The 22,306-nt window shown below is 56.3% G+C and overlaps 9 protein-coding genes across 9 annotated transcripts; 5 read left to right on the top strand and 4 right to left on the bottom strand.

Moving 5' to 3' along the window:
• Positions 1 to 1,156: 1,156 nt before the first annotated feature.
• Positions 1,157 to 2,326, top strand: C8Q71DRAFT_842868 (kinase-like domain-containing protein; the record flags this gene model as incomplete). The annotated part of the gene is made up of 2 exons (XM_047926556.1): positions 1,157 to 1,739; positions 1,788 to 2,326. 2 exons carry the CDS (start codon positions 1,157 to 1,159, stop codon positions 2,324 to 2,326), a joined length of 1,122 nt encoding a protein of 373 aa, XP_047773627.1.
• Positions 2,327 to 4,242: 1,916 nt separating this feature from the next.
• Positions 4,243 to 5,372, top strand: C8Q71DRAFT_374463 (uncharacterized protein). Its single transcript, XM_047918148.1, has one exon. The coding sequence runs from the start codon at positions 4,575 to 4,577 to the stop codon at positions 5,172 to 5,174; it is 600 nt and encodes a 199-aa protein (XP_047773626.1). The 5' UTR covers positions 4,243 to 4,574; the 3' UTR covers positions 5,175 to 5,372.
• Positions 5,373 to 5,527: 155 nt separating this feature from the next.
• On the top strand, positions 5,528 to 6,107 carry C8Q71DRAFT_786748 (uncharacterized protein). Its single transcript, XM_047925149.1, has one exon. It carries the CDS (start codon positions 5,570 to 5,572, stop codon positions 6,029 to 6,031), a length of 462 nt encoding a protein of 153 aa, XP_047773625.1. The 5' UTR covers positions 5,528 to 5,569; the 3' UTR covers positions 6,032 to 6,107.
• An 11-nt stretch (positions 6,108 to 6,118) lies between these two features.
• C8Q71DRAFT_374622 (uncharacterized protein) lies at positions 6,119 to 7,227 on the top strand. Its single transcript, XM_047918149.1, has one exon. It carries the CDS (start codon positions 6,398 to 6,400, stop codon positions 7,037 to 7,039), a length of 642 nt encoding a protein of 213 aa, XP_047773624.1. The 5' UTR covers positions 6,119 to 6,397; the 3' UTR covers positions 7,040 to 7,227.
• Positions 7,228 to 11,187: 3,960 nt separating this feature from the next.
• On the bottom strand, positions 11,188 to 12,832 carry C8Q71DRAFT_374417 (uncharacterized protein). The gene has a single exon (XM_047918147.1). It carries the CDS (start codon positions 12,698 to 12,700, stop codon positions 11,426 to 11,428), a length of 1,275 nt encoding a protein of 424 aa, XP_047773623.1. The 5' UTR covers positions 12,701 to 12,832; the 3' UTR covers positions 11,188 to 11,425.
• A 629-nt stretch (positions 12,833 to 13,461) lies between these two features.
• Positions 13,462 to 15,165, bottom strand: C8Q71DRAFT_786735 (uncharacterized protein). The gene is made up of 4 exons (XM_047925148.1): positions 14,512 to 15,165; positions 14,369 to 14,448; positions 14,196 to 14,320; positions 13,462 to 14,147 (listed from the first exon to the last, which is right to left on the bottom strand). The coding sequence occupies exons 1-4, from the start codon at positions 14,758 to 14,760 to the stop codon at positions 13,810 to 13,812; spliced, it is 792 nt and encodes a 263-aa protein (XP_047773622.1). The 5' UTR covers positions 14,761 to 15,165; the 3' UTR covers positions 13,462 to 13,809.
• On the bottom strand, positions 14,901 to 16,048 carry C8Q71DRAFT_373818 (uncharacterized protein). Its single transcript, XM_047918145.1, has 2 exons — positions 15,937 to 16,048; positions 14,901 to 15,873 (listed from the first exon to the last, which is right to left on the bottom strand). The coding sequence occupies exons 1-2, from the start codon at positions 15,941 to 15,943 to the stop codon at positions 15,197 to 15,199; spliced, it is 684 nt and encodes a 227-aa protein (XP_047773621.1). The 5' UTR covers positions 15,944 to 16,048; the 3' UTR covers positions 14,901 to 15,196.
• On the bottom strand, positions 15,841 to 17,814 carry C8Q71DRAFT_786724 (uncharacterized protein). Its single transcript, XM_047925147.1, has 9 exons — positions 17,582 to 17,814; positions 17,454 to 17,515; positions 17,302 to 17,399; positions 17,179 to 17,245; positions 16,902 to 17,045; positions 16,733 to 16,794; positions 16,643 to 16,677; positions 15,937 to 16,587; positions 15,841 to 15,873 (listed from the first exon to the last, which is right to left on the bottom strand). Exons 2-8 carry the CDS (start codon positions 17,509 to 17,511, stop codon positions 16,293 to 16,295), a joined length of 759 nt encoding a protein of 252 aa, XP_047773620.1. The 5' UTR covers positions 17,512 to 17,515; positions 17,582 to 17,814; the 3' UTR covers positions 15,841 to 15,873; positions 15,937 to 16,292.
• Positions 17,815 to 20,168: 2,354 nt separating this feature from the next.
• Positions 20,169 to 21,918, top strand: C8Q71DRAFT_862591 (uncharacterized protein; the record flags this gene model as incomplete). Its single annotated transcript, XM_047928044.1, has 12 exons — positions 20,169 to 20,236; positions 20,303 to 20,337; positions 20,393 to 20,568; positions 20,619 to 20,626; positions 20,679 to 20,740; positions 20,791 to 20,888; positions 20,950 to 21,044; positions 21,253 to 21,305; positions 21,361 to 21,376; positions 21,430 to 21,478; positions 21,536 to 21,567; positions 21,618 to 21,918. The coding sequence occupies 12 exons, from the start codon at positions 20,169 to 20,171 to the stop codon at positions 21,916 to 21,918; spliced, it is 993 nt and encodes a 330-aa protein (XP_047773619.1).
• Between the last annotated feature and the right edge of the window lie 388 nt (positions 21,919 to 22,306).

Below are 22,306 nucleotides of genomic sequence, written 5' to 3'. Positions count from 1 at the left end.
ACCTAGTCGCAGTATCTTGTGTACTAAGCTCGTATATTTGTATTGCACCGGGCCAGGGACAGCAGCCGCTAGCAAATCGGTTCATTGTGCTCAATCACTGGTTAGACCTCGCCGGCCATACCGGGCTCGAGGACTTCGAGGGTACTACCGTGGCCATACCACCATCGAGCTACGAGATGAGGTGATCAACAGGTCGTTAGCACTGGTCTTTCGATGACGATGAGAGGGCATACCAAATTTTATGCAGTACATCACTGGTCGTCACTGGCAGAAAGTGCTAATGGACTCAAGCGAGGTGTCACCTACTATAGGTTTGTGCATCATCCACGTGTATTTTCAGCCGCTCCGTCGAGGATCAGCCATATACGGCAAGTCTTCTGGTTCGATTATGATCCAGGATCCTGCGCATACCTTTCACAGCTGTCAGTTTTACTGTATCTCACCGATATGCAAACGGTCATTATCTCACCGTCGCCACACAGAATTGCCACCAGTTGACCGTCACGGCAACATCATGCCACGGAAACACGGAAAAGCCTAGTTGAAGCATTGGATTGTGCATATGCCCGGGTCAGGCGTAAGATACGATATCGAAAGCGGAAGCCGTGTTCCTCCCGCTGACTGCGTTCATCCTTTACGCGACGGAGTGGATCGCCCTCTCAGAGTCGGAAGGTTAGCGGAATTTGCACGGGAGTTTTGAATTGAACTGCAGGTAAGCGACAGCGCCCTTCATGGCTTCCGCTATCCCGTAGTCCGACCCGACGCTTCCGACGCATTCCTCGAGGCCCATGAATGCAGTGTACTGTTAAAATCATCAGCAAATCCAGCCCAACATGTACTAGTCATCGCTGCACCTCTGTTCAGTCGGTGTTGCCATTCGGTTCCAGACCACTCGATACATATAATCCCTCCGTAGTCGACCTCCGGAAGCAAATGACCATCACAATCTTGACCGACGCATCCACCTTGCCACAGGTCTAGGCCGCGGGTATGTCAGATCGTGATAGGAGGTCTGCACACATCCATCCGCTGCTACAGGCCGAGAACGACGCATCGAAAATGCATATAAGGCTCGGGTTTCCGCCAGTGTTCACCATTCTTTTCGTCTTCGCATCAGCATCCGCACACTCAACTCCAGAGTTGCATATTCTTCACGATGCCTATTGCACTTCCCGACTTCACTGGCACGATGATCGACGCTGGTCGTCTAGAGCTACTCCAATACGTGGGCGCTGGCGCCTGCGCTGAGGTCTACCTCGCTATTGATCATGAAGCCTCGGCCTCCTCCTCGGTCCCCGTCCGGCGTGCGGTCAAGATCGTGCCGAAAGCTGGTCTTTCGAAGCGCGACACGCAGCGCCAGCGACAGGAGATCGCAAACCAACGACTCGTCTCGGACGTGCCCGGCGTCCTCGAGTTGCTCGATGCCATCGAAGACGACGCGTACTTCTACCTCGTGACAGACTATCGCGACTGCGATCTGTTGGACCTCATTCTCGAGGGCGTCTCTTTCGAGCGCAAAGACGAGCGGATCCGGTCGGTGTTCGTGCAGATTCTGGATGCGGTACAAGGGTGTCATCAGAAAGGGATGTACCACTGTGCCCTTACGCCGGAAAACATCCTCTGCACGGCCGACGGGAACGAGGTCGTTCTAGCCGACTTTGGGATGGCGACGCCTCAGGCGCAAAGCCACTCCCGCGGCTACAGCAGGCGCTACGGCAGGCGCTCCTATTTGAGTCCTGGTAAGCCCTTGGTCCACAATTATCCACACGGGTAACGCTGACCTTGAGCGGCAGAATTCGTCAATTCCACTACTGAACCATACTCCACCGAGCATGCGGACATCTGGGCATTGGGGAGAATTCTCGTCGACCTCGTCACGGGCTGTCGCTACCCCTGGTCGAAGGCCTCGATCGACGATCCCGACTTCAGGCAGTTCGTCTTCGAGGATCAGTGGTACCTCCAGAGAGAGTTCGGGATCTCGAGGGGAGCCGCCGACCTGCTGAAGCGGGTCTTCAGGCTGCACCCCGTTGTGCGCCCCAGCCTTGCGCAGATTCGCAAAGACGTCCTCCGCCTCGACACGTTCTTCGCCGAGTTCGAGGAGGACTCTGAGTGGGACGAGCCATTCGACTCCACCCCCACGCCTGAGGACAGCGTCGCCGTTGTCGAGATCCCCGGCAACGAGACCGCGTTTGGTCCCCGCGTCGTCGTTCCCAAAGGGTACGTTCGAGCGCTGCTGCCAGCACTGACACGAACGGCCTCTGACGATGAATTCGCGCTCAGCTTCCTTGACGGCCTGGAGATGCTTGTAGCTCCAGTGTCCACCTAGTCATGCGAGGACGAAAAGTTGGGCGCGACATTCCCGCCGCCTATCGCCAGATGGACCATCACAGGTCTAGTCTGCTTCAAAATGACTGCCCTACACCGGGACAGCCTGTTAGCGGAGTTACATAAGCGACTTGATCTCCGAAACGCGTGTGCAAATCTCGACGCGCTCGACGCGTCGCGTCGCCTGTGGTCGCCCTACCCTTACTTCCCCCCAGATCCTATGTACGGTACCCTTGCTCTCAAATAATGCAAGGCCCTGATACACATGGGCCGTCATCACCCTCTTTTACATTGTTTAGCTCCCCTGACGACATCGCGTTCTGCCGCAACATTGCGTCGAAGAACTTGCCGTGGGACCCGCACGACTATCAACTCGAAGGGGCTTGTAAAGCCTTCGACGGCACAGACGTCTTTGTGATTACGCCTACGGGATCTGGTAAGACGGGCTTTCTGTTTGTCTACATCATCGTGGCTCAGGCGATCGCAAATGACCCGGCGCTGTGCCCGGGAGCCTTATGGATGCGCTTCAAACTGGACCCAGGTCTGCTTGTTGTTTGCCCTACGAAAGCACTGGGGCATGATATGGTGAGTCTTCTATATTTCTATTTAGTCTGTGTCTCACTCTGTTACTCTAGGAACCGAAGTTCGGGCCTCAGTACCCTAGTGAGCAATGCGAACACCACGAAGGCGGCAGTCGCAGCGCGGCGTGATGGCAACCTCTGGAAGGTTGCTCGTTCCAAGAATGCGGTGATTCTGTTGTCGCCAGAACAGCTTGCCACTCCTGGACTCTTCTCACTCATCAACGACCGTCCTTTGCAGCGCGCATCATGGCACTCAATGTCACCTTCTGGACAGCTGGGAAGCCCAATTCCGACCGCTCTTTCGGGAGATCGGAAACGTTTGCACTCGGCTGCCAGGTAACCCCATTCTCATCGCGTTGACCGCTACAATCTGCCCGGGTTCGCAGACGAAACCCGTCATGGAGTTTCTTAGCATGCGGTAGTGCTACGTCGTCCGCCGTTCGAACGCGCGGTACGACATTTGCTGGATCTTCCGGACGATGGGAGCTGGACCCATGTCGCGAGAGTTTCCTGCATTCGACTGGGTGCTCGAGGGCGACCGGCGCGTCATCATCCTCTGCGAGACCATAGTGTTTGCTCGCCGCATATCAACAGATCTACGGCGCAAGTCCAAACATCTACCTAGCTACAAGGACAGTGTCCGAGTCCTCACCTCGATATCCAGCGAGTCATACGTCGGCAGGACGCTCGAGCTTTTTCGTGACAACTCGGACACTCGGGCGCAGGTCACCATTGGCACGAATACGGCGATCCCTTCGGCATCGATGCATCCGCAACTGATGATGTTGTCTCATCTGACTTTGTCCTGGACTATTATTGTAGCTCTCAAAGCTTGTATTTACCGTCGCTCGTGCATGCTTGAACCGCAACGCGTGGACACTGGACGTAGATCTAGGCTACCCGCGGGCAATCGCTTCGCTGCTTGGACGGTACGTTGATGCCTCCGTCTGTGGGAGGTACTGCAGTGAGGTATTCTTCTGAGCAGTGGAAGTCTACGACCCTGATAAGTGCATAGTACAGTGACGACACTGTTGTTGGATAACGAGGTGCAGGGGGCTCATGGTGTTCGAGCGGTAGTAGGTCGTGGTCGGTGGGTAATTTGGATTGCTAGAAGAGTATGGCGGATAGTCTATCTGCATGTCTCGTACATGGCGATATGGTATATAGGTCAGGATGGACTGTGTCAGGCTCAACTCGAGGTATCATTGAGGTGCTATGATCAATTATATCGTGCACTAGCGGATACCCGTGCTCCGCTACGGACTGGATATTATCGCTGTACCATGTACTTACAGTCAGTAAGTAGTGCAGAATTGGAGGCCATTCAGCCACCTCACCGGGAGTCAGCTTCATGGCCCTGTTGATCAGCCGTGAAGGGGTTTGCAGGCCTTCTTTATATTCCGATCGTTGTCCTCGCCGCGGACAGAACCCTCTGAGTCAGTAGCAGTTATGTATAACTCGAACTTGGGCCATTCGGCCTCCTCCCTTCGGGAGTCGGCCTCATGGCCCCGTGCCTCCAGCTGTTCTGCCCGGGATTCCTTCCTCCACCATAAGATTCTCATAGTTAACGTTCTCGTGATGATATTGCGATGAACACCGGCTATCCACAACTGACAACAAATACTCTGAGTGACTGCACGTTCATACTACCTACCTTCCTGTCACGGCATGCATGCACCTGCATCCCGCTTGCTTGCTATCGCACTTGCTCGTTTCGGCGATTTGCCTGCCCTCGCGCTCGCCCGTTCGCGCAATCACTCGACTCGCCCATCCCCTACCACCCTCTGGCCCTCACTCACTTGCCCTCAAGCCCGCCCGTTTCCACCATCTACTCGCCCTTCAATGCTCTTGCCCGTGCCCATGTCCATGCCCTCACCTGCACACTTGGCTGTGATCCGCTCGCTGGCTGCGTTTGCACACAGGGCATTCGCCCTGCGTGCTCGCCGTCACCGTGTGTGTTGCATTGCCGCGCCCCGGATTGCCGCCGACTCGTCTTCGCGCACCGTCCTCCACTCGTCCTCACCCGTCCCTCGCTCAGGCTGGCCCGTTCTTTCCTCACGCGCGCGCGGCCCGACTCATCGGTCGTATTTGCGTCCTGGGCATCCGCCCTGTGCGCTCGCGGTCGCCATGCGTGAGTTGTCGCCTGCTTGTCCTGGCCTACTACCGTCCCACTCTGTTGCCTGCTCGCCCGCCCTCGCGTCCGTGGCCATGAATCCCCCGTCGGCCGTGTTTGCACGCGGGGCATTAGTCCTGCGTGCTCGCGGTTGACGCGTGTGTTCAATGTGCTGCACGTCGCCGCGTCCTGTGCTCACATTCAGCTCGTTTGCTCGCACACATCTGCACTCACCTTCCTTCGCTCATCCCTACTTTGCTGACACGCCCGCAGTCCATTCGTTGGCCCCATCTGCATGCAGAACACTGTTCTGCTTGTCCGGGTATGTCTGGTTTGTGTCTGGGTCACCCGTGCAAACATCTGGTTTGGGCAAACTTCCTGTGTTCCTTTTTCTCGCTCGTCCAAATGTCATTCTGGATTAGTCATCAAAGCATAATATACATACAGCACATTCTGGTGTGGTCAGGTCGTCGAATATTGAAGCCAGCCCAGTTAGTAGCCAGTCGTCAAATGATTGTGAGTTGATGAACTGAAGAGAAAGAGAGAGACGATGAGGTACCTCTCCGACTTTCCCGCAGCGCGCCGCCAATCGAGAGGGCATTCGTGCGCCGTCGCCGTGTGTGTTGCATTGCCGCGCCCATTGCCGCCGACTCGTCTTCGCGCATCGTCCTCCACTCGTGCTCGCCCGTCCTCCGCTCGCGCTCGCGCATTCTTTCCTCATTCGCGCGCGGTCGATTCGTCGGTCGTGTTTGCATGCTGCCACGGACCGGGCTCGTGGTCGCCATGCATGAGTCGTCGCCCGCGTGTGCGTTCTGTGCATTCGCGCTCGCGGTCGGCACTGGCGCTGTCCGACTCGCCTACCTATTTGCCCGCTCTCAGAGTCTCTGTCTGTCCACCCAGCTACTCAATCCAGTCCGTCCACCTGCCCATCTTTCCGATGGTACCTGCTTTCCCGCCCTCATGTCCATGGCCACGGATCACCTGTCGGCTGTGTTTGCAAGCGGGGCATTAGTCCTGCGCGCTCACGGTCGGTGCGTGTGTTGTGCTGCACGTCGCCGCGTCCTCTTGCCCACATTTAGCTCGCTGACTTGCACGTGTCTGCACTCACCTTCCTTCGCTCGCCCGTCCTTCGCTGACGTGCCCATAGTACGTTCATTGGCCACATCTGCAAGCAGAACACTATTCTGCTTGTCTGGATCTTTCTCGTTAACGTCTGAGTCGTCCGTGCAGACATCGATTACCTCTGTTTCTGGTAGACTTCATGCCCGTCTTTGAAAGCAGAACGGTATGCTCGGCGTGGTCAGGTCATCTGTGCAGAACACTTGAAGGTATATAATGAGCTGTAGACCCGTCGACCAAATGAGTAGCCAGTTGGCAAATGATTGCGGGAGGAGGTACATATGAGAAAGTAAGAGACACGATGACCTCGAAAGCGCTCGGGGCTCGGGCAAGGCTCGGTGAGTGCGTTTGTCTCCCTCAACTGGCCAATCCGATGTCTTCTTTGTCTGCCGTGAGAACTTTCCTGGCCTCTTGTAGTATAGATAGATCTGAGTGCAGCCACCGGCCGAGCTGCCGCAACCGCCGGCATTGCTCGGCCATCACAGAATGGGTAGCAAAGGGGCTGTCCCGGTATTGGGGGCGCGTTTTGAAGCAGACCCTTAGAAGACCGACCTCTCCCTCACTCAAAGAGGTCTTCTTTAGGGTCTGCCTACGGGAGACAATCACAGGTCGACGAACGAGAGAGAGGAGAGCGCTGAGTAGTGCCAATGGACATTACGGACACATGCCTTGGACACTTATGGACGCTGTGCCATCGGACACTTCGAGTACACTGCAGGATAGACAGTCAGTACCGGGCAATGTGCCATGGACACGTAGAGTAGAACAAAAAAGTCAAAGGAACAAAAACAGTACATACATGAGTTCAAACACAATCAATGTCATGACAATCTCTTCAGTGCGCATGTGCATTTGTTTGACTCGCGTCCCTCTCGTCAGTGAGATCAAACCCGGCAGCTGAGGATGGTAGTACTTACTGCCGCCATACGACTCGGATAGACCACTATACATCGCAGAGACCGCCTCCGCGCCACATTACGCATTCTGTAGGATATTTGCCAGGGTACACGCGAAGCTGGTGAGATACTGCAAGAGCAGTGGTGACTTGCGGTAGGACGCACAGGCGAGATCTGCCAGTGAAGCCTTCGGCAAAGGCCGGCCTCCTCCTCTCCGCGACCGCTCGCACCTACGCGCTACGATCTTCTGAACACCCACCACTGCGGCTCGTCTAAATCCACTCTCATTGGACTTGCCCGGGACGCGATAGATCACGGCGATATCATACATAGAAAGCCATCAGATCGGCCGTTGGTCTGCCTGGTCCCTGCTCTTCAAGGTGTTCGACTGGTGGTTCAACAACCACGACACTGCGAGAAGGAACCACCCGAGTGCGCCCACCCTGGCCGCGTCGCTCACATTCAGCATATCCGCTCTCTGACTCGCGTTCCTGTGGTGCTTCAGGATGGCGATTCCCAGAGGTCCGCTGGCGGCTCCAACCGCGGTATAGAAGGCGAGGGAGCCCAGGTCTTTTCGTATGCTTGTCGACATGCCATGTCCATCGTCCTCGCGAAGCCTTTGACATTCCTAATAATGGTCGCAAGGCATAGGAGCATCAGGACGACGGCCCAGATAGCAACCCCGAGTACGCCGCTGCCCACCGCGCCGATCTGCATCGTGGATCGAACGCTGGTCGCGTAGCCCGGGTCGCCTGGATGGATCGCGCGCAGGACCGCCTGCCCAAGAACGAGCCCGAGGAAGCCGTTGAGAGTGTATATGCCCACTCCGGGGATCGACATGAGGAGCCAGAACCCGACGATGGTAGATACCTTCTCCGCGCTGCTCAGGTCGTCGCCGTCCAAGCGGGTGAGGACGCGGTGGAGCCGTTTATTTTTGGGGTGAGCCTCTGGGTCCTGCTGTGTTTCTACGGTGTCTGTGGTTCCTGGCCGATGACTCTCGGCGGCAGATGGCGGATGGAGGCCTGCATTTCCAGTGGACGCGCTGTGTGTTATGCAATATGCGTATACCGAATACGATCACTCACTACTCATTCTGTGCGCTGCTGTGACAGTTTGAACTGAAGGAATGACTCCCAGCAACGACGCTACTCGTGACGGCTGAACGAAAGGTGGTACGGTGTATTGCGCCCCACATCCTACCTGACCACCATGTCACTGTCGGCCACCTTCATCCACCACTAAGTCTCCTGGGTCGCTTCTCAACAGCCACTTGACCGCCACTAGCACTCGCCTCCGACATTGATTTCCCGACAGTGGCCGCAAATTTCAAGCTTCAAGCCTTGCGACCTCTTTCGCCGCTTGTCATCAACTAGGTACGAGAAATTGGGTTTCCGCATCTTTGGTAGACTCAGACCATTCTCAGAGGCCGCGGAGTGACCCCGCGCATTCTTGCTGCCAAGTACATGCCCACCAATCTGGCAGGGGTCATGCAGTGGATGTGCGCACAGAGCACTCCCACCACTCGCGGTCCCTTACTCGTACCCGCGAATGTCACCGCGCGCTATGTACTTGCACTCGTCTCGCATTGCGCACCCCGTTGCGCCACAGATGATACCCCGCTAGACGGCTCGGCAACGATGGCCGAGTCCAAGCCAGCTCGTTCTCCACCTGGTCCCAACCCGATCTCCTGTTGACCGAGACCTTTTCATTCCTCGTTTCTCGTCGATGTCCACCAGGTCGCTAACACTGGTAGCCATGAGGTTGCGTTCCAGTCCGACAGATTCACACGCCAGCAGCTCGGGGAGCACATCTCCGTGCTTCAAGAAGAGATCGCTACCCCAGGGTGCGGCAGTCGGAGCCTGTCGTATATTTATGATCGCAGATGTTCAAGTTCGCAGTCCCGCACCCTGCCTCGCCCGCGAATACAATTCTTGACGCGTGAACATTTCAATTGTGCTCGGGATGCGCCTGTCCGCGGCGGTCAAGCAGATATGCATGGACTGCGGCAGCCTCAAAAGCCTCGACCGTGTCGATGGGAAGGATGTGCTTCCGTTCACCTCGTCACGCACGGTGCCACTGCTACTTCGAGAACGCGCACAAGGTCGAGCCGGTGAGCATCGAGGCTGCGCCGTTGCAGCCTCGCGATCGTTCAACGTCCAACGCGCAGCGTATATGGTTCGTACCTCGCAACATGTTCGGCCTGCACGAGTGGAAGCATGACAAGTGGAAGTTCCATGGGGTCATGCGCCCAAATGGCAGGCAGCGTGGCGAGCGTTCGGTCCGGCGGGTTGCCTGGGCAGTAAGATCGAACGATGAGATACTGAACATAGATCCGCGTACGATGCCTACGCTTGATGGCAGATCCAGATGGCACGATACGAGGGTGAACGTCAGAGGACGAACGCGTTTCCTCGCTTTGGAAGAATGCAGTCTCGCTCCACGTGGAGAAATGCGAACAGGGATGTTGTGTCGAAATTACCATATGTGCAGTCACGGTAAGAGGAACGTAGGAAACGCCACCCACACGGACAACACACGGGCTGCGAATATGTTCAATGCCGTGTAAGTACGACTAGAAAGGGTCAGTTCGAGTTGCCGTGGCTCAGTCAAGCCTAAAGTAAACGGCCGAACGATGCCACTGCCACTGCCATGCGTGACTTTGGTGAAAACTTATTTGCTGTGACAGCGTGTCGGTGGTCACGATCAGTACCACTCAGACCCAATCACGCTTGTGCGTCAAGTGTTACCTATGCCACCTCAACCTCAGCCTAGCAGCATTCAAGGATGAAGAATATCGGTCCTATGCACCGTTCTCTACTCACAGTAAGTAGAACTCTGTAGACTTCCGGCATGCATGGATCGATAATCATCTGGCGCAGGTTCCACTTCGTCTCGGCGGTGGGGCTCGTCAGAGCTGGTTTTCACTACGTTCCTATAGCGGCCTGAGCACCTCCCACAGTACGTGCACCACCGTTTCTTCGACGTTGGTTGAATTTTTACTCAGTTTTAGGTCCCGAGATCTCACGGATCCCGTTCACATAGGTATGTTTTTGATCAATTCACTGCCGTAAGTATCCTGAAACCTCTTCGGATAGGCACAGGAGATCTTTTTCCGACGTCGTGGTGGTACCTATCACCTAAGCGCTTGCTTGACACTCCCTTGGATTGTCCCCTCGTGTTTTTGGTCATTGTTAACCCCACAGGGGAACCCGGGAACGCGGATGCTTGCCACGAGGGAGTGGATCCGGTAGGATATATATAAGCTGGGAGGGCTCTCTCGCTCGCTGTCTCTCCATCCTCCCAGCCGCCGTCACTGGTTCCGAGTGGCTCTCTTGCGACGACTGTACGTCGTTGCTCGACTACACACGCGTATAGCAATGGTCTGAAGTGTGCTTTATATTCCTGTGAGTATCTTCGCCCCTTTCATCCATCGTGAGTATCTTCGCCCCTTTCATCCATCCATTCGTTGACCTCATTGACAGTGGCACGCCGTTCATGTTCGCGCTCGTCACTAGCCCTCGTACCGACACATTCCAGAGACTACGGGGTTGTGCCGTTGGCACACACGGTGTACTATCTCAGCAACATGGTGAGTCTAATCGTCATTCAAGCGCCCATCTGCGACGTCTGACCTCGCGCTCAGCGCATTCTCAGGGTTAATCATCACAGTGCGCTCGCGACGGACTCGTCCGAGGGTACGTATTCTCGCACACAGACACTAGGCGGTGTACGACTCGTCCCTTTGTCCTTATCTCGAGCATCGGTGTAACGATCCAAGGCGTGGCCCATGACAGCGCGCGCTACATATGCGTCGTGTGGCATGCGCTCGCTGTCTACCGCTATGAATGATAACCGCAGAGTATAAACTCTTATGTGCCACATACAAGTCGCAGTCGTCACACTTATGTCGCGATCACACGAACAAACGGGTTCTCTCTGTTCCTCTGCACATTAGTGCGAGGTAAGCTCTGATCATTTTGACTCGAGAGAAACCGGTGCTGATACAAATCCCAGCACAACAGGACGCAAGGAGAAGAAAACACTACGCGATGGGTATAATACGCGATACGCGATGGGTATAATACGCGGTACAGAAAGCAGCTACAGCAATAGACAAAGCAAGAGAGTATTACAATCAACGATGGCGAGGGCGCTTTGGCGAGGGCAGCCGTTCCCGGAGATTGTCTCCGCGAACGGAGTGCCAGTCGTGCGGCTGGGTATAGGGTCCCGCCCATTCGTATTCCGGCTCGGGACTGGGGTCGCGGCGGTTGTAGCCCGGGACGTACTTGGGAACGTACCCTGGCGCCCGACTAGGACCGGCGGTCGGCTGCGACGCGCTGCTACGAAGCAAGGGTGAGCGAACTATTTCGAACAGTAAGCGTGGTCAGTACTCACCTCCTCGCATCGCTGTCATAGTCGGATTCCTCGACGTTGTCAGCGTCTTCATCATCCTCCTCCACCTCGTCGCGCCGTCGCTTCTTGAACATCACTTCGGAGATCGACCTGCCAACGTCGGCCATTGGGGGAGCCACCTGGGAGGGCCAGCTGTTCATGGGATACAGCGGCGGGTATACTCTGGCCTGTCCGGGTTGGTCGCTGGCAGCTCGGCGGGACGGCCCTGCTTCTGCGTTCTCCTCGGCCTTCCGTGCTTCTGCGTACAGCTCTGCCTGGACCTGTGCGGCATACTGCTCGTCTTGATCAAGGGCGCTCGATGGGTGGAACGCCTTGAGAGGCCTTGCGCCGGACAACACTGGTGACGGCTCGTTGAAGCCGTCGTCTGCCTCGGGCTGCCGCGCAACAGGCGTAGCATTCCGAGCCCGCCTGGGCGGCGTCACCGGGGCTGGCGGAGGGGTCCGTGCGCCGACGTAGGAGAGCGGCGGCGACGACGGAGGAAGCGGCGATGAACTGAGGCGACGACGGGCGTTCGGGTTCGGCGGCCGATATACGAACGCGGGGAGCAGCTTGAACGGCCGCCCACCGCTCGGAGAGCTCCCAAAGATGTCGCTGCTGGTCGGCTTCTGCTCTGCGGGTGCCTCAGGCTCGTCGTTTTCTGCCTCGTTTTCTGCCTCGTCGTTTTCGGCGGCCTCGTCGACTTGCTCCTTGCCCTCTTCAAGTTGTCCGTCGCGCTCGCCCTCGTTTTGAGCCTTCAACCGGTATGCAAAGTCCACGATCCGCTGAACAGCTTGCGGGTTCAGGAAAGAATCGTAGGGGCTCCCATCCGCCTCCTTGAGCAGCATCATGACGCACTGCTCATACACAAGCCGCTTCGCCTCGAGCTCGCGACTCCACTCCTCGACCGTGGCCAACATCTTCTCTTGGAGTTCGACGTGGCGCGCCATGTCCTTCCTCTTCGCCTTCTCCCCATTGAATTGCTCAGCGAGGTGGAGAGTCTCCTGGATGATCTCGGCGCCCTCCTTCTTCGTGCAGCCGTTGGTGCGCTTGGGGGGCGGAGCTTGGCCTTCGGGAAGGTTTGTCCACCGTGCCTTGGATGCCGCTTCCAGCCGCGCCATCTCGGCATCCTCCTCGTCAACTTCCTCCTCCGTCTCGACGTCGGGGGCATCGAGGTCCGTCATGTCCGCGAACAGCCCGCGGAGAGCAAGCTCCTTGTCCGCAGCCTCTCCGAACACGCCGGTCACGCGCAGGATGTAGTCGAAGACCGCATGCATGTCGTAGACGATCTCCTTCTCGTCCTCGTCGCGGAACTCGTCGTGGATATTCTGCTCCTGCTCGGGCTCTTGGTTCTCCTGGTCCTCATCGTCAGAAGAGCCGCCGTTCGCAGGGTTGGAGGGGACTTCATTGGCGTTGCTATCCAATGGCTCGGCCGCGGGAAGAGCGGCCCGGCTGGTCTTGGCCCTGGACGCGGGGGGCTGGCGCACCGCTGCCTGCTCCTGGGTGATCGGCGTGAACGCTACATAAAACGCAGGTTAGCATGCTACTGTTGTATGCGGCGGCGATGTACTCACCCTCACGACGGGCCTCGCGCACCCTCTGCGGCGTCGCCGGCATCCTGAAGCGGGGGTCGGTCGAGTCGGCACGAACCCTCGAAGGACCGGCCTCGGGCTGGGGCTGGGGCTCGGGCAGGGAGGCGGCGAAGGGAGTAGCGGGCCGCTCCTCCATCGGCTGCCCGAACGTTGGGTGGAAGCCCAGGAGCACGGACATCGACTCTTCCACAGGGGCAACCGGCGCGCTGGGCCTACGCGGTGGCGACGGGCGGGGGAAGACGACGCTCGAGGGCCCCGCCTCGGGCTGCGCAGGCGACCACTGCCGCGAGGGGCCGGCTTGCGCGCGCAGCCTCGAAGGCCCTGCCTCTGGTTGTGCGGGTTGGGGAGACGGCATGGAGAAGACGGGCGCGCGGGGAGGGTACGCTGAGGCGCGAGGAGGGCGCGGGCGCGGGTCGACGGTCCGGGCCTGTGGCTCGGCGGGGGCGGGGAGGTGAGCGAAGGCTCGGGGCGGGCGCCGGCGCGGGTCGACAGTCCGGGCTGGCGGCTCGGCGGGGGCGGGCTGCAGGTGGAATACGGACCCGGGGAGGAAGGAGGGGACGGCGGAGCGGCGGGGACGGGGCGCGACGAGGGGAACAGCACCGGCGCCCGGTGCTGGTGCCGCTGGCCTCTGTGGCGAGAGCCGGATGTGGCCCTCGTCGAGGAACTCCAGGAACTCCTGGGTCGACAACGAGGCGCCCTCTGTACCTCTTGTATATTCTGGTGCACGTGCGGCCGCGCTAATGGGAGCACCTGTCGTCAGGCGCTCCTGCTCGCGCTGCAGTGCGTGCGCCTGGCTATTCACGGGTCTGGAGGACCCTTGGACGAACACAGGCGCTGGAAGGGGGAGGGCTACCGGAGGGCTGCGCTGGACGCGCGCGCCTGTGGCGTCCATGGTGAGTGACATACCATGGACATAGGTGAGTGAACATACCTCTCGAAGTAGCCGTCACCGGGGACGGGACCGGCGTGTTCGGGAGGGTAGGGGGGAGGTCCTCCTCCTCGTGCTGTGGCGGCGACGGCGGTGGCGGTGGCGTCGGCAGTGGCGACGGTGCACGCTGCTGCTGCTGGGCCTCTTGCTCGTCGGCGGCGACGACGGCGGGCCTTACTGCTTCCCTGCGTCTCGGAGGGACGTCTACAAGCAGGTGAGTGTCATGTTGAGACGAGGGCGACGACGACTTACATTGGGAGATACTCTCCCCATATACCGGAGGCTCGCCTCCGAGCTCCTCCTCAACCTCCTCGACCTTCGGCTCCGGCGTGCCGCGACGCCTCGACCGACGGACGGGGACCTTCTCCTTCTCCAGCCTACAACTGCGTCGGTGACAGGGCTGGTCAAAGAGAGGGGCAACTCACGGAAGGATGCCGCCGGGGTACATGGCGAACAACGCCACAACCATGGCGTCGGTCTTTCCATTCGCGCGAATACCTTCGCGCTGAACGCCACGGGAGTCAGTATGGGGACGAAGACGCGTCGAGACGCGAGACAAGACGCGTACCTTTGCCAACTTTTGAATGTCGGCGCGCTTGAGCGCGCGGACGTCCTTCTCGTTCAACAAGGTGGTACTCATTGTAGTAAGTGGGTGATGTGAGGTGTGCTGAGGCTCGACTCTGTAGGGGGTGGAGACCGGGTAGGTCGCAGGGGATGGAGGAGCAAAGGGCACACGAGGGGTGGTGGTGGTAAGAGAGACAGAAGTTGAACGGGTGGCGCGCGCGCTTTGTACCTTTCGAGAACAATGGCAGGCCATAGAACCCACGGTCCATAAAAGGGGTAGTCTCTGTCTACGGGCTCCGCCGGGCTGGACCGCCGTGTGGCTTCCGGAGGTTGCAGGCGATGTTTCGACGAATATGGGAGAGAAATACAAGGGTGTTGATCTTATGCCCAATTGGGGCCGTCTAACCGAGCGATAACGGACCTTGTCTTAGATGCATCCACGATAACGTCCAATGTATCAGTGGATTTCTGCGCAGATGCTCAAAGGATGAAATGCCTCGCTAAAGAGAACAAAGGAAGTCCCTAGTGGGAGTTCGGCAAAGGCCGGCCAAGTCCTCTCCGCGAGCGCTACCGCCGATCTGCTGAACAACCTCCGCTCTCCTCCACTGCGGCTCGTCTGACTGGAATCCACTCTTATTGGACTTGCCCGGGACGCGATACATCACGGCGATATCATACATAGAAAGCCATCAGATCGGCCGTTGGTCTGCCTGGTCCCTGCTCTTCAAGGTGTTCGACTGGTGGTTCAACAACCACGACACTGCGAGAAGGAACCACCCGAGCGCGCCCACCCTCGCCGCGTCGCTCACATTCAGCATATCCGCTCTCTGACTCGCGCTTCTGTGGTGCTTCAAGATGGCAACTCCCAGAGGTCCGCTGGCGGCTCCGACCGCGGTGTAGAAGGCGAGGGAGCCCAGGTCTTTTCGTATGCTTGTCGACATGTTCATCGTCCTCGCAAAGCCTTTGACATTCCTGCTAACGGCCGCAAGGCATAGGAGCATCAGGACGACGGCCCAGATCGCCACGCCGAGTACGCCGCTGCCCACCGCGCCGATCTGCATCGTGGATCGAACGCTGGTCGCGTAGCCCGGGTCGCCTGGATGGATCGCGCGCAGGACCGCCTGCCCGAGAACGAGCCCGAGGAAGCCGTTAAGAGCGTATATGCCCACTCCGGGGACCGACATGAAGAGCCAGAGCCCGACGATGGCAGATACCCTCTCCGCGCTGCTCAGGTCGTCGCCGTCCAAGCGGGTGAGGACGCGGTGGAGCCGTTTGTGTTTGTGGCGAGCCTCTGAGTCCTGCTGTGTTTCTACGGTGTCTGTGGTTCCTGGCCGATTACTCTCGGTGGCAGATGGCGGATGAAGGCCTGATTATGCAGTGGACGCACTGAGTGTTCTGCAATAGGCGTATACCGAATATAATCACTCACTACTCATTCTGTGCGTTGCTGTGACAGTGTGAACCCAGTAACGACGCTACTCGTGACGGCTGAACGAAAGGTGGTATGGTGTACTGCGCCCCACATCCTATCTGACCACCATGTCAGCCACCTTCATGTATCAATGAGTCTCCTGGGTTGTCACCACATCAGTGAATGAACATCCAGGGTCAGCCACCATATGCGAAGCGCGCAGTACAGGTAGTCCATGCTTTATGTACAACTAGAATATTTCGCAGTATGTAGACACGCCTTCCACGATCGTTCCGCATCAGAGGGAATGCACAAGAAATACAGTAAGCTACGTATACAGTGTCCTTTTCCCGAGCGCCATGTCTCCTACATGATCATGCTTCCAAGTGTATCATCTCAATCTCGTCCGCGTTTTCCTGATAAGCACACTCCTCCGGCACAGAGTCTAACATCTCGTGTCCGCCGTAGCAGCCTGCATCACCTCCGAACCCGGTACGCTTCGGCGCTCCGTCTTCTATCCCCTGTCCGAAGACGATGGTGGACATCTCGAATGGCGTCTGAACCTCGAAGGAGGAAGTGTGCGTTGTCGTAGACGTCTCGTCGAGTCCCCTAGAGGATGCAACCTCGCGGAGGTTGATGAGGAGTCGGGATATAAGGATCAATGATAACCTGCGGAGCGCTCTTTGAATCGCTCTCAGCAAACATGAATGAACATATAGCTTACGGCAGTATGATGCTGGCGAGGAAGTTGACTTCGCTCTGTTGTCAGCTATCTGTCAATGTGCAGGATAAAGGTATCGGATTAACGACAAACCTTGAAGTAAAAGAGGAATATGTCGACGACGTTAAGGATTAGAAGAACGCTACACGCAATGACTAGTGTTACCTCAGATCTCCGTGCTGAGCCTTGACTTACATGAAGTATACGGTTCCTGCGTAACGGGCATGTCAGACATTAACCATACGCGAAGCGAGCTTCTCACCATCCCTAAGGAGATACCATAGCAATGATTGATTGAACGACCGAGTCTGTGCGTGATACTTCGCCAAGCTATATGTCTTGACCCAGATAGTAGCGACGACGATAACGTCGCACACAATGGTGGCCAAACGCGATAACAGAGCGACTGAAGCAGAGATGTATGAGCCTACGCATGGGAGCTATCCGAGGCGATGTGCGCACATCTGTGTGCGAGGCTTCGTGAACAGAAGAACTCGACTTTGCCACAGGAATGAAGACATACATGAAATTTTCTCTACCGGTTAGGTTGGTGTCGTATGAGCAGACCCCGCCTTCGAAGTAAATCGTAGCGTGGCTTGCGGCATACTGACACTGCGGTCAGCAAAGAATGTCTCATGCTCCATTCGGTTCGAGCTACATACCACATTCACTCCGACGGGTAATACACCGACAAGAAGGGCGACTGCTGTGATAAGCCATTGACGGCCACTGACAGCGTAAACCCGCATGGCTGAAATGACTATGAACGAAGGTGTATCAGGTGTCCACAGTTATGGCACACTGTCATACTCACCTGCGAGCATCGCTAAGCTAGAGAATTCGACGAACATAGAGAAGATGATGGATGCCATACATCTGGGTGACGGGACAGGATCAAGGTCGTAATACGTCTCGGGTATCATCAGGAGAACGGACACTGACCCGCTCAACTACGAGTGCATATCAGCCATCGCTCGTCTGCCTCAAGTTCCCGGCCAAGCGAGACTTACATTCGTGCAAATGGACGGCGTCGAGTGGGTGGCTATGCCAAAGACTGCGGTCGCCAATACTAGGAAGCGCACGACGAGGAAGGGGATCGACGCAGACAGCTTTCTACTCCAGAATAGAGATACCTCGCTGCGCGATGTGATGATATATTCATACAGGAGCAACGCTGTGACGATTGAGCCACAGTCCGCAGTCATGAGTCCCTCCAAGTCACCATCTCTTGAGCTACTGCACGTACCGTTGGACGCGATGCCGACACAGTACGTCGTAAATCTATGCGATGCCAATCTCAGCAGAACATCGCATCATCCCAAAAAAAGGCTCACAATTCTTGTGCAATGGCCTCTTCCATCTCTGCATCTGACATGGCCTAGTCAAACTTCGCGCTAGCCTTCTGACATGCGAGTTGAAAGCAAACTGCGTCGGCTTAAATAAAGCTTCGCACCTACTAGTAATCACCATGTCTGCACCGCAAAACCTATAGGTGAGACCGTCGCTGCGCGTCCGGCATATTGACTCTGATGTGTTGATATGACCAGGTAAAGCGGCGCCCCGCTGAGGCAAACTGAGGCCTTTGTGACAGTGGCGATCAGTGGCCGGTTTAAAATGACCGGTGCGGCCCCGCAAAGATCGACAGAAGATCATGAGGAGGCAGCTGATTGGTCACTAGCACTGTCAAGAGTCAAGACACTGCCAATAATTCTGATCACGCGTGCGTCATGCACTACGGCTAAATAGAAATTCCTCCTCCTCCTCCTCCTCCTCCTCCACAACGATGGGTACTGTACCTGCGTCTGGAACCGCGCAGAGGCGGAGTTGATGTTTCTATCAAGGCCGCACCACGAAAGGCAGCGATGGGGCCAAGCCAGTATCGGCCAGACCCAGCGACTGACTTCGGAGGTCGAACGGCAGAGGCTGTGGATCACTGGGAGTCAAGATCCGACGTCCTCTGCCTATGTCACTGTCAGTGTATGTTCATCGAAGAGGGACCTATCGGTATGGAACCAGCTGTGACAGGAATGGTTCTGATATGTAGAGTCCGCCGGCGGATAATCGAGCCCGGTGCTGTGCACGCAAGTGACATAGGGACTTGAAACCTATCGCCGGGTTGGCGCAGGGTTGGCGAGCGATTCGCGGTTTCTCCCTTTGAAGTGCGCCCAACGTTGTCAAATCCGCGATCGAGAGCCTTTACAAGACCTTTCTTCGAGCTTGCTCTATTCTCCAGCACCCGGTCTTCATAGCATGAGGTAGTGGTCCACGATCCTTCCGAGCCATGACCGCTATTGTCGGCGAAATCAATCGGTGTCTGTAGCCAATACGAGTCAATAATCGCCCAACGTGAAGATGCTCAATGACTTTCGACCGACCGTTCATAAGGCAAGTAACTTAGTTATAGGAGGGCTGCTGGTACCGGTAGTCACTTTACTACTTACCGGCCGGTTTGACGATGGCAATTCGGCCCGTGCCGGGCCGCTTCTGGAAGCGTCGAGCCACACGGCTCGCGCCAGCAGCAGAACTTGGACGAGAGTCCCTCTCTCCCTCTCTTTTGTCACACCGCGATGACGCTATTCACAGGATGCCTATGACTTACTCGATTAGCAATGTGGAAGCACGTTCACTACTGGACGTACCCTAACAACGGGAGGTACCGAAGCGCTTTATACGCAACCGCACTCGAGCTCGCAACGGTACCACGCCTTCTTCAGCGATCTTTGAGGTGGGTTGACCATGGGTACCTCATAGATGTCCGTGCTGATGCGTTCTGGTCGACTCAGTAGACGGCGGAGACGATGAGATGCTACCTCCTACAGGATCGACGACAGGGGATAGAGATGTGTTGGTACATAAGTTATTCAAATCAGTCTACACGATGTCATCCATCTGCGCGGGTCAGCCACCGTCGATGATGCTTACTCCATTGGACCCTAGGCTCACGCCCAGACTGAAGTTTGAACCCTAGACTAACGGCACGACGTCCTAGCCGAAGTCGCTCTCAAACAAGCTGAGGAGTGTGAAGACGAGTGGGCGGCGCGTTATGTTGGCCGTCCTGACATATGTACAGTACGTATGCGCCTTTGTCTGAGTTCAGTCGTCCTACGGCTTACGGTGTTATATCATATGGCTTGGGTTTGATCGGCCTCAGAGTCATAATCTCCTTGTCTCACGCGATCCGGTCGCGCCATCAAATGCCTCCTCCTCGCTCTTCTACCTGGGGCTCCGTATGTATCCGTGTAGATCCCCTCAAAGGTCGAGTCTTATTCGTCATGAATCACCGTGTTCATTTCTCGAAGGTTGCTCGCATGCGGCAGTTGCGCAGCCTCCACAATGAGCGAACATTCACAGTGGCATTTGCCCATCAGGGAAAATGCCGTACATGACATATATACTTGATGGCCCTGATGACTGCTCGCCGTGAGCTATCGCTGGTCAAGCTGGAGTATAAGATAGCGACGGCGACGATGTTGCTCAGGTCTCGAGCGTTGAGCGTGCCTAGTCTCCTCCATCCTCGAGCCAGGCCAGGATGAACGCAACCGTGCCTATGTCGCCCGAAGCACAGCTAGCGATCCTTGCCGCTGAGCTGCATACTGAGTAAGTCAAGCTACACTCCAGAGGTACCGTCATCACGCTATCTAAATACTCCTCTATCTTGTCCAGGTTTGTTGCTAAATGCCTCGCGGCAGCAGCACTAGGTAAGTTTAACATTCTTCCATCCAATATACAAACACTCATTGGGATCGTCTGAAGCCCTCGCGCTTTACGAATATATCCTCACTCTTTCAAACGAAGTCGCTCTTTTCTGGACTGCTAAGGCCTCCTCTGCCTCTGCCTCTGCCCTTCTTTTCTTTTCTGTGCGCGTCATTCTACTAGCCATCGCAGCCACAAATATTGCGGGCAACTATGTACCGGATGCGGTAGCGACCGTGAGTTTGCAACACTCGTGATTGGGCTCTCTCTGATGTTCATCTCGTAGTTGACAGGGTGAGGGAAACACCCGACTACGCATGCGTTTAATTGATCCGGTCCTATACAGTTGCAAATCGTATAACATCTGGGACGCAACACTGACTATGCTCGGGTACGGCATGATTGCAGGTAAGTTTAGGCAATACGGAGATTGCAATGGAACTCATGTTTCTCTCTAGTGATCTCTGCGATTCGCGTCTTTGCCGTGACCAGTCGCAACTGGCCCCTGTCATTAGTGACACTAGCGTTGGGCCTGGCACCAGTCGTTATCAATATTGTCAGTGTCCTCTACATCAGGTTCATACGCGAAAGCTCACTACGGTTCCGTGTGCACTTAGTACCTATTAACAACGGCTTACTACCTAGTCGAGCCAGTACCCACCACGACAATTTGCGCCGTACTATCTACGCTTTCTATGAACTCGGCGAACCAGTAAGTGTTGTGCATCACAGTGCGCTACATCTCCATCTGCTGACGACTCACACAGAGGTATTGCACTTGCCTGAACGAGTGTTGTCTTGCGCTCACACGCCAGTTCCTGGTTTACAGTTGCTCTGGCCAGCCGTCTTTGTGTCATTCTTTCTGACGTATCCGTTGTTGCTGCTACGTGGCTCCATCTGTTTCAATCCGCTAAACTCAGCGCCAAGAAAGGGATCTTGACTGGGTCCCTCTCATGGTACCTACTGCGAGATGGTGAGTAGTTGCCAATGCTACCTGCCGGCCACATTCTCATGATGATGTTGTTCAGGCACACTGTATTTCTCGTGCGTTACGGTTACATGTCTGAGGTTGCGGCGGAACGCTGACCACTCAACAGTGTAATCTTGGTACTCAACCTCATTGATATCCTGCTCTGGTGGTTTGACGTACGTCATCTCGCCAGCTCTATCAATTCAATGATTGATCCAGTACATACCAATCAGCGCATCCAATTCTTTACAACCTTGATCTTCCCGTGCGTAGTATCTACAACCTCGCACCGCTCGCAAACCAATCACTCGCTAGACTATCCCTCATTCTGCTATCGCGGCTGCTCATGAACCTTCGCCAAGCGGCATACACCGACGTGGCCATCGGGTCAATCAGTAGCCCTACTCGCAGCTCCGGGTCCGACCTACCGACTCAAATGTCAGATGTCCTGTTCGTCCCGCCCACAATGCCCATGCTCGACACGGAGACGGATAATTCGCCAACGTTGGAGACCTTCGAAGACGACGAGGAACTCGAGATAGCGGACGTCGCAATCGTCGATGGGGATGACAATCCTGTCACCGTTCAGCGGCTGGAGGCTAACGTGCTCAAATAACAAGGCGTTGCTTCGGCTACTGACATCTTACCGGTTCAGAGCAGTCGTACGCATGCGTACCGCTGGCTCCTGAATACCCAAGGACAAGAGACGTTAAACTGTCACCGGCGCGGAGGTAGCTGACGGACAAGAATCTCGGGATTTCATCGTCGTACGCGGTCTCTATTACCGGACCTTCGAAGGCATTCCATCTGAGTGATGTCCACTTAGAGCTAGATATCGTTCCGTCAGGACTGTATTTGCTACGTTCACCTCATGGCTTACATACTCGAGTCGGTCTCCCCATTGCCGGCGCGTCGACTGTATGATCATGTACATACCCAACTTCATATCTCGCTCGCTCCGGAGGAACAGCCAAGCCATTCTCGACGCGCCAAAGCCTAGGTAG

Source organism: Rhodofomes roseus (assembly GCF_022264815.1).
Source record: "Rhodofomes roseus strain CIRM-BRFM 1785 chromosome Unknown C8Q71scaffold_32, whole genome shotgun sequence".
Lineage (NCBI taxonomy): Eukaryota > Fungi > Basidiomycota > Agaricomycetes > Polyporales > Fomitopsidaceae > Rhodofomes > Rhodofomes roseus.
This window is presented reverse-complemented; position numbering and strand designations above follow the sequence as displayed.